The 9,681-nt window shown below is 37.6% G+C and overlaps 1 protein-coding gene across 1 annotated transcript; it reads right to left on the bottom strand.

Annotated features, from left to right (window-relative positions):
* Positions 1-1,481: 1,481 nt before the first annotated feature.
* LOC103709643 (EEF1A lysine methyltransferase 4) lies at positions 1,482-9,681 on the bottom strand. Its single transcript, XM_039132918.1, has 9 exons — positions 9,414-9,681; positions 8,498-8,611; positions 8,237-8,305; positions 8,065-8,084; positions 7,751-7,803; positions 7,618-7,648; positions 7,423-7,501; positions 1,929-2,062; positions 1,482-1,814 (listed from the first exon to the last, which is right to left on the bottom strand). Exons 1-9 carry the CDS (start codon positions 9,598-9,600, stop codon positions 1,770-1,772), a joined length of 732 nt encoding a protein of 243 aa, XP_038988846.1. The 5' UTR covers positions 9,601-9,681; the 3' UTR covers positions 1,482-1,769.

A 9,681-nucleotide genomic window follows, 5' to 3' on the forward strand; every position in this document is an offset into this window, starting at 1 on the left:
TCAGGTGCTGTTTCTGCGGCTTCCTGCGTCCTGTCCGCTCCGCAGGCTGGCCCACGTTCTCGTTGACGGGACGGGCGTTCACATTATAATGAACAGCGATAGATTTTGGTAGGCCCGGCATTGGGATAAGGATAATTAATTACATGGAACTTGTTGGCAAAAGATTTGGTTATTTAGTTTTTGATAGTCCCAGAGAACCAGCTAAAGCTTATGAGTTATAGGCGCCTTTGGTTCGCGGAAAAAGGAAGAAAAAAAATATGATCAACTAAAAAAGTAATGAGATGCCTCTTGTTAGGTTAGAGTTTTTAAAATAAGAGAGACAAAAAAAGTTGTATTCTCATGTAAATATGACTTCCATATTTCATGGAAAGGTCTTTCACATGAGAAATATGGAAAAATTATTTTTCCACGAGTACGAAATCATTTTATTTTTATTTTTTTTCCAAGAAGACCATTCAGCATTAAAAAGATATTAAAGACTTAATTTTCATTAAAAGTATAATAGAAATTACACATAATTTTTTTAAAAAAGTGGATGGTCAACCAAACATAAGCACTCTGTAAATGTCATGATTAACCAAACATGCCAAAAGTAGTAAGCATTCTCTTTCTATAAATATGTTTCTCAGAAATTATATTCTTAGGAAGAAAAATGCTTTCCGCGAACCAAACGGGCTCTGTACAGCTGTAAGTATGATTTCTGTTGACTATTTTTATTAAAAAAATAATTTGTACCGACTGCCATACTAACTACATGACAACCTTTACTACGTTCCTGCCACTTTATGAGGTCACAGCATAGCTTGAGAGCATCAAAAGCGTCATGCCATGCAGGGAACCAGTCAGCAGTTGCATGGCTCGTCTGGATTGACACTGGTTCGGTGGAGTTTCATCAAGTTTTCCTTTTGCTTGTGGGTTAAATATTATACTTTGGTGGTTATCAGGGGGCGCGCACTGATCCCTATCTTAGCGGTTGTTACTTCCTATCCACAACAATTGACTGCAGCATATTGGAATCGTGTGATGCATCACACCCTGAACTCGCTCAAGCACTGCTTCCCAACCAAGCTTTCCAATATAGGTTAAATCGACCGTCTTTTAACCACCGCCGAGCTATTTATTCATCTATCACTAAAGAATTTTATGGCTTTTTTTTTTTTAATTTTTCAGAGGCAATCACCAAATTTGCTTACATAGTAGGGAAAGAGAACATAGAATCAAAAAATTTGGTAATGCTTCTTTTTTTTTTAAAAAAAAAAGGCATCAAGGACCAGCTTTCAGATTTCCTATCTTTCTTCCACAATTAACTCTTCCAGCATCCAGCATCAACACTCATTAGATACTGCTGATCCTAACCTGGCTTGAACGATGGCAGAGACACTCGCCTGCGTAGAGCTAAGTGCGAGCAACAATATTGGAAATAAAAGAGGGTAAGATCCAAATTAACATGGATCTAGTCTAACCATGTTAGGACAAATCACTACACATATAAACCACATGGGATTCAATCTAGCAAAAAGCTCCGGATCAGCCCAAGGAGGATAATAGTCAAAACGTCTAGAAAACCAAATGAAGAAAAGACATTGAAGAGAAAATTACAGTACATTGGCACCTTTCTATACATTTTCAAAGGAATTAGTGTGGAGTAATCAGTACTCATGTCCTCCCCAGAAAACTTACAATGTATTTATTCCTCTCCTTTATAGCATCACAGGCTTCCGACATGAATCACGTAAGAATCATTTGGAATCTTAGGTGATAACACATAGCTAATGTTCAACCCCTTCGTTTTGATCCTGTCTTAGGGATTTCTCCTGAAACAAGATGCACAACCATTTATATGCAGAGCATCATTAATTAGGTTATGAGAACCCGAGAGTTTAGAACAATGAGAATTATATGCAGATTATTTTGAAAGAGTTGCTGACCTTTATGCAGACATAAATGTAATGTACTTCATTGTTTGCACCAATAATTGCAGCAACTGAGCTACCATCCTCATTTAAAGGTAACGGACGAGTCAATTCCCAGGTCTTCTGCTCTGAACTCTTCTCCATCCTATCTGTAACAGCAAACAATAGTCAAAACTGTTAAGTAAAACCTCCACGTTTCATCTGACAGCTGCAGTATATATAGAACTTTGATAATGATGCAAGTAGAACATAACATAAATTTAGTAAGAATAATAACAGGAAATAAGTACTTGATATAGTCTAAGCAAATCTGAATTAAGAAGCGATGCATAGCTCACCAGACATTAAATAAAAACAGAATGCTGTAACTTTCATTAAGAAGGATCTTTCCCAAAACAGGAAGTATCTGAAATAGAGCAACCGTATTTAGGACTAAATCCAGATAACTAAGCATAAGGACTTTGCTGATGATACGATTTACCAACTTGGGTTTCTTCTGTCTCTAGCATAGCATCAGAGCAAAGGACAGAAGCATTTGAAAATGAACATGAAAAGCCAACACCGTACAGCTGAGTGTAGAAAATATCAAAACAAGCATTAAAAAAAAGGAAACTCTATTTCTTCCAGCTATTGACCCAAGAACTGAATGAAAGCAAACAACCCACCTCATTGATATGTGGAGAGACCTACTCTAAAGTTTACTCTTTGCAATCCCATACCCAATAGTAAATACCTTGGAATATGTCAATGAGAACACCCAAAAGCATAAATTTCCAGCCTCTCATAGGGAGGAGCCCGAAGTATATTCTGAATCCAAACATCAAACAGATGCCAACATGTGCATCTAAGAGAAAATAACTTGATAACCTAGACAGTATACAGCAAACAAACCCTTGTATACCTCAACTTTATTAGCAAAAAGATCAGAATCACCATCTTCAACCAAATTTTTACTTAAGAATCTCCAGGCAATTTTGATGCTACTTCTGCACCACTCATGTATTTAGCCCCATATTTTGGTCTAACGATCATACACCACCCTCCATAACATCACCCCATGCCACTCCCAGTGTAAGCTAGCCAGAGTTTCTAGATATTGCAAAGAGGTTATTTAATTGATCTTATATTGAACATTATGGTTTTAGCCTCTCTTAATCCACATAACCCTTTGGATATTTCGTGTAGAAGGCATTCTTCCACAGACAGAAACTGTAGGTCCTGTTCTGACAGAAACTTCCATTTTAAACTCAAAACAAAAAGGTTGCCAAACAGGAAGAAAGAGTCATGACATCTTAATATGCTTGCAGTCAGCATCTCTACTACTTTAACGGCAGAAGGTTTCTCTGACTAGAGTTTTCTTTTGTAATCTAGATGCCCTGTTTTAACCAAACTCCAACCATGATATTAATATTTTCCCTAGTGGCCTCCCAAGCAACTCCCCATTTCTGTTTCATCCATGTCCCAATGGGAAGGGCCCAAAGCCCATCAAGAGTGCAGACTCTGGAGCCTTTCCATTTTTTGCCCCTTTTTTGCTATCACCAATTTGAGGACTTCTCCTATATGAGGAGGATTAAGGAAGCTTTTCAACAGTATTATTTACTGTAGACAGGGCCCACAATATCTACAGCAGATGAGTTCACAATTCTTTTGGGAATGGATCACATGCATGGCACATGCTGAATGTTAGCATCCATAATTAAGTATCACGTGTCATGCCGAAGATTATATCAGAACATGAGAATACACTTAATAGCAACGTGTAACAAATTCACCCACTATATATTTCATTTGAAGCTCCTCAAATATTTCCATCTTTAAGAAAGAGTATATTTTAGCATATTTGAGTCCTTATATGATTTACAGTACTTAAGCTTTCCCTGCCACATAATTTGATACATGACAATTTTTCGGGCTATATATGGATATAATATCATTTAATGTATTTCCATAATGCAGTGGTCAATAGTCAATGCACTACAGTGTGTAGTAAGGTTTGCTCCTCCTGTAGCGCTGATTTAATCCTACCTTGTGGCTTAAAAGAAAATTCCCTATTTTTTCCTGACCCTAAATTAAATATTAAATAATGATAGACCGGAAATGAAAGTCTCTTTCTCAGAAATCGTAGTTAAACTTCATGTTTCACTGTTCAAGACAGTTTTTATCCCAAAAAACAAATATTTATTTGTGCTTCCTAAATATATATCTGTTCTTTCAAATATATTTCTAAAGAATCATCTATCTAAATATGCCAATGCTTGATGTGGCATCAACACCTGCAAGTTTGTTTGTTCCGATCCATTCCCTAACAGCAAATTCTGCAGAGCATGTCAAAAGTGACTTCCTGAATCCATAAAATATCCTCGTTCTTGCTAGATGAAGCCCAAATTAGATTCTAAATCAAAACACCAAAAATAGCAAGTCCTAGCACAACAATCATAATCACCAAACCTCGGAAAGCCGCCAGCCCAAAAACAAAACCCTTGAAGAAAACAGGGGGAAAACAAAAATCTACTTAACAATCCCAGACAATTTGACACTACACGTGCACCATTTATGCATTTAGCCCCATTTTTCGCTCTAATGATCACATCTCATCCTCCATAATCATCGCACCACATAACTAATTTCTTTCCCATATAGATATATAAAGTTTCCAGATATTTTGAAGAACTTCAGTTGATCTTATCTTGAAGGCTATATGACTTTCATCTCTTTTAATCCACATAACCCTATGCGTAGGCCCCTTGATATCTGCAGATCATTTTTCTACAGACAGACATTGAATTTCTTATCCCAAGATAAACTTTACCTTATAAACATAATATAATTAATTTGCCAAAAGTTGAGAACAAGTAGTAATGGCATTTTAGCATGTTATAGTTAAGGATCATGCGTCCTGCCCAAGTCCGCAACTCCTCAAATGTTTCACTCTTTAAGAAAGAAAGATCCTTTTATTGTTTACAGTATCAGAACTTTCTCTGTCAGATCATTGATACTTGATAGTTATTGGACGATGTTTCAATATAATACCATTTAATGTAGCTCCATAATGAAGAGGTTTGTTTTTCTAATTTTCTTATAATGTTATTTTGATGCTACGTTCTCATTTTAGATTTGAAGCCTTGTTAGAACAATGGTGTTGCCATAGAATAGGATGTTTCTATAACTTATAAAAGCAACAACATGCACATATGGGAGGACAATCGTGCACAATGTTTTAAGTCAAACTTCATGTTCCAACATTCAAGACAAATTTTTGTCATGAAGACTTTAATATGCAATTATGTTTCCTAAGCATATTTCTGTGCCTTCATATATATTTCCAAGGAATCTTCTATCTATACACACCAATGCCTAGTATGGAGTGGTAACAGTTACAGGACACTTGAGGTTGTCTTTAAATGACACTTCTACCATACAATCTGGCATCTTCCATTAGCACCCTATTTCTCGTTTTCCCCTTCTCCTTTTGTGAAGCTTAGGGAACAGTCATACATTACGTACTTGAAGAAAGGCTTCAGCATGCCAGGTTTAGGGTTTTGTAAGGTAAATATGTGCTGCAGTACTTCAAGAAATATCACGCAGAAAGAAAAATTTTGCCATTGTTCCATTACCTGTCTTCATTAAATCAATTAAAGACTCATCTTACAAAATCATTGACGTGATCTAATGCATGATTCTTAGCAAAAGCTGAAGTCGAAGAAACTGTACTTTCTTTGTTCCCCTCAAATATGCTCATAAATCAGATTTATATATCAAGCAAGATCTAGTGACACTATCGTACCTCATCACCACTCTGCAAGATCTGATTCACGAAGTCATATTTGAAATATCAAGCAAGGTCTATGAAGATTGATTTGATAATGCATCACAGATGAATGATTTGGCTCCTTTTTTTGACTTAACATATTAATTAAAAAAAAAACCAATGGACTATCCAACAGATGATGCTTCCTCCTAACTTGGAGAAAACCACCAGTATTTAACCCAATGCCCTTCTCCTTTATAAAGAGAACCTCGCGAGAATGGAATCTCCTCCTACACTACAGATCCATACCCTTCAACCCTTTAAGCTCTCTAAATTTTCTCGCTACTTGATTAGATGGGTCCATACACCAAGACGACTCGAGTGTAAGCTTCATCTTTATTTCTAACTATATAAACTGGCTAATTGAGATATCTACCAATTATGCATCCCAAAGTAATCAATCTAATCCTTAATGCTCCCACCTAGTCCATTTCTATCCATCCTTCAAGTCTCAAAGAAACCCCTAATGCTCTTGATCAACCTTCAAGCCACCATTTCAGTCTTAATTACATGAAAAAATTAAATACATATCAGATAAGCTTAATACTAAAATCAACCCTCTCGCCACTCTCCTCTACGTCAATCTTTGGCACCTCTCTTCTCAGCTTTATACTTGGATGAAATATCAGAAAATTGTAGACCTAAACTCCTAAGCATGGTTTGCCGTACCGGTCCGTACCGGCCGGTACGTACCGGTCCGGCATGGGATCGGTACCGGATCGGCGTGGAATCCGGCACCGGTAGTTTATTGTTGGAGGACCGGTTCGGACCGGTACGGGACAGGTTCGTACCGGTCCGGGCCACCACCGGTACGCCGACCGGTACCGGTACGCCGAACCTTACTCCTAAGTATCCAATCCTATGTAGCACTCTGAATATCTCGCTCACATAGGCATTTTCTATGGCCGTTCTTAAAAATAAACAAGCTTACCATATCATATTGGAAGATCCTTACACTGACCAGAGGCCAAGGGCCATGCAACTTCATAATCTAGCAAGAAATCAACTTCATGAGCACGACAATGTGTCTCAAAACCAACTCTAACTCTGGTCGTTCCTTCATCAAATTTGCAAAAGAAATGATAGTAAACTCTCCTCAGCTCAAACCATACTTCAGGAGCCTGCAGTTGAGACATGCAATCTCAAAGGTTAAGCTTAACGGTGAAGTTCTTAAATCATATGATAACAGTTGAGACAGGTGAGGGATGTGCTTCTGCTCCGTAATTGTCAGTTAAGAGAAAAGGGTCCATATTTTGAACTGAAAGGCATATCTTGACCAAAGACTTCTCCAATTTGATTGAAGCCACAGGCTACTGCATATTGCATGTAACGGAACAAAGGGAAGAAAAGATTAAACAAATGAAAATTTTCAGGAGATCATATAGAATGAATCCCCCAAGTCTCAAAGTTGAGGAGTGATGACTTAAATTTTCTCTTTTTTTAATTCAACCGACCTTTCTTTCCATCCTTTTCTTCTTTCTTTTTACTCCCCCTTTTTCCTTATTTATGTGATCAGACCAAAGAAAACATTACAATGACTACATTATGTATGAGATAAATATAGAGACTCAAAAATTCCATCCATTCAGTATTACATAAAACGATAAATAAAGCCAAGTAGCTAGAAATTGGAGTGAATAACAGACACAGCCATGTTCACAATTTGCTGCAGCAACCACATTGATACTAATGTTCACTGACCTATTACATGCACATGTATATTCCACAAGTGTAAATCCCTCAATAAATGCAGTCGATAACTTGGATCTCCATAAGTAATCTACATAAGTGAAAGAAAAGTTAAACAAACCACTGAAAAGAGACTATGCTGTTTCTAGATCTGTAGAAAAATAAATAATTAACAAAAATAAGCTTCAACAATGGAAAAAAAAATACCAGGATATAAACTCCTTTATCCTTGAGGACCCTGACAGAGATTTGTTCAGATAAGCTCAATTTAAGCTGAACAGCTAAAATTAAAAGAAATAAATGCTCAAGAAAATTTATAAGATCAGGCATTATTTTTTACCTGCCAACCTCCTCCAGCATTTTGGTTGCATTATGTTGCGCATTTTGTCCACACTACAAATCAATGAATCTAATATCAGTCGCTTCTCAGTATAATGGAAAAGCCTCAGATTCCAGCACCATATGCTGCCTTCCATGTCAGACCAGCCACCCTAAGAAAGGAAAACAATCATAGTATACCCCCATTCTCTCTCTATCTTTCTTTAATTGATAGGGTCTGCCAGCTTTCAAATTTTTATAATAAAGCACGAGCATTGAACGTGCTGGACTCTAGCATTATAACAAGAAAAAGTATTTGAGCTCTAAGGCACTCACCATGAGAGAGTCAAGGGTTCCTGCAAGGAAAAGTAACTATAAATAAAAATGCAATAGATTTCACAAAATCATATAGTTTCTTCTGCAAACAAACTGATAAATAAAGACCAAGAAAGGCAAGAATAATAGAAGTTTTGACACGAACCCACAAGTGAGATTATCTAAAAAGTACCTTTATCAATAATGGCATCAAAGGAACCATCTTCAAAAGAATTCATGTCTCTAACATCCATTTTGATATCTGACAAAATGGTCAAAAGGAAATCAAGAAAGTACAATCCAATGCTTTCCTTCAATTCTCCATCTCTGATCCCAATGCACCCCCCCCCCCCCCCCCCCACACACACACACAAAAAAAAAAAAAGAATGATAAGAAAGGCATAAAGAAATCAAAGATTAAACAACTTTAAAATAACTACTATTTGTAGGATACACTTGAGCTGCGGTTTATCCTGATATTTCTTTTGCATAGCTTCAACTACTACAGAAGATATGTCTATGTTCACAACGTCCTGGTAACCATCAGCGATCATGTGTTCTCCAAGTTCTGTTAAATTATAAGCATAGGACAGACATGAAATATTAATCAGGAAAAAATTCAAACATATACAAGATCATAATATGAGAAGACAGCTGACAAGTCATGTGAATTAGCACGGAAAGGTTGAGAAGAAATAACATATCATATATGGTTCATTCACATGGAGACCATTATACTTACAAGCAAAAAGTAGGCATAAAATCATCGGTGAGGAAGACAAGAGCAATGAAAAAAGCATGTAGGTCAATTTATGGAAAGAGCTCCATCGAGTTGAAACCACAATGTACAACCAGTTCAGCAATCTGCTGGCACACACCAAATATCTTGAACTTCAAATGGAAATAAATCGAAGCAATGAACCTCCAAGTCTTCCCCTTAATTACATCGCAATAAAAAGGCACGAAGAACCATATCTTAAAAATCGAGGCTCCATATCCCATCTCCAGCAAATCCATGACCAGCTCGGGTATTCAAATTCACTAGTTTCTAAGTCGCCTTATCAATAACACGATCAAGATTCTCAACAATAAGAATGACAAAAGGAATGACCCAAGAACCTAATGTGTGCATTTTTATATAACTGATTAAAAAAAATGGAAAAGAATTTAAACCAGCACCATTATAGATGTACCAAAGCTACTCAACTAACTCTCTGGAATCCCTCCCTCAAACGAAAGAAAACTGATCTGAGGTCTCGAACCCAATCCGGTCGGCCATCAGGGAATAAATCTCTCAGCTCAAGAGAATGAGAACGATGTAGATAGAAAGAAAAAGGATGGAATCAAAATCCAAGAAAGACCAAACCGACCTGAGTTGCCGCAGCCGACGAGGAGAAGGCGGTGGGAGCGGCGGAGGTAGAGATCGAGGAGGGGGGCGAGGGTTTTGTACTTCTGATACCAGTCGAAAGGCCCCGGGTCCTGGCGATACCGTTGGTCCCAGTACGCCGGATCTCCGTACGCGTGCGCCCCTGCCGTCGACGACGCCCCCACCGTCATCTCCGATCTCTCTCTCTCTCTCTCTCTCTCTCTCTCTCTCTATCTCTCTCTTTCTTGCTGCAGTTAAGGGGGCCGTTTCGA

Source organism: Phoenix dactylifera, chromosome 13, assembly GCF_009389715.1.
Source record: "Phoenix dactylifera cultivar Barhee BC4 chromosome 13, palm_55x_up_171113_PBpolish2nd_filt_p, whole genome shotgun sequence".
NCBI classification, from domain to species: domain Eukaryota; kingdom Viridiplantae; phylum Streptophyta; class Magnoliopsida; order Arecales; family Arecaceae; genus Phoenix; species Phoenix dactylifera.

Excerpts from the sequence above, each read along its gene's own strand:
- LOC103709643 (XM_039132918.1), bottom strand. The coding sequence starts at position 9,600 with ATGACGGTGGGGGCGTCGTCGACGGCAGGGGCGCACGCGTACGGAGAT. Across the intron at positions 8,306-8,497 it reads GGATAAACCGCAGCTCAAGT|ATATCAAAATGGATGTTAGA; the intron begins GTATCCTACAAA and ends CCATTTTGTCAG. Across the intron at positions 7,502-7,617 it reads ATAAAGGAGTTTATATCCTG|ATTACTTATGGAGATCCAAG; the intron begins GTATTTTTTTTT and ends TCACTTATGTAG.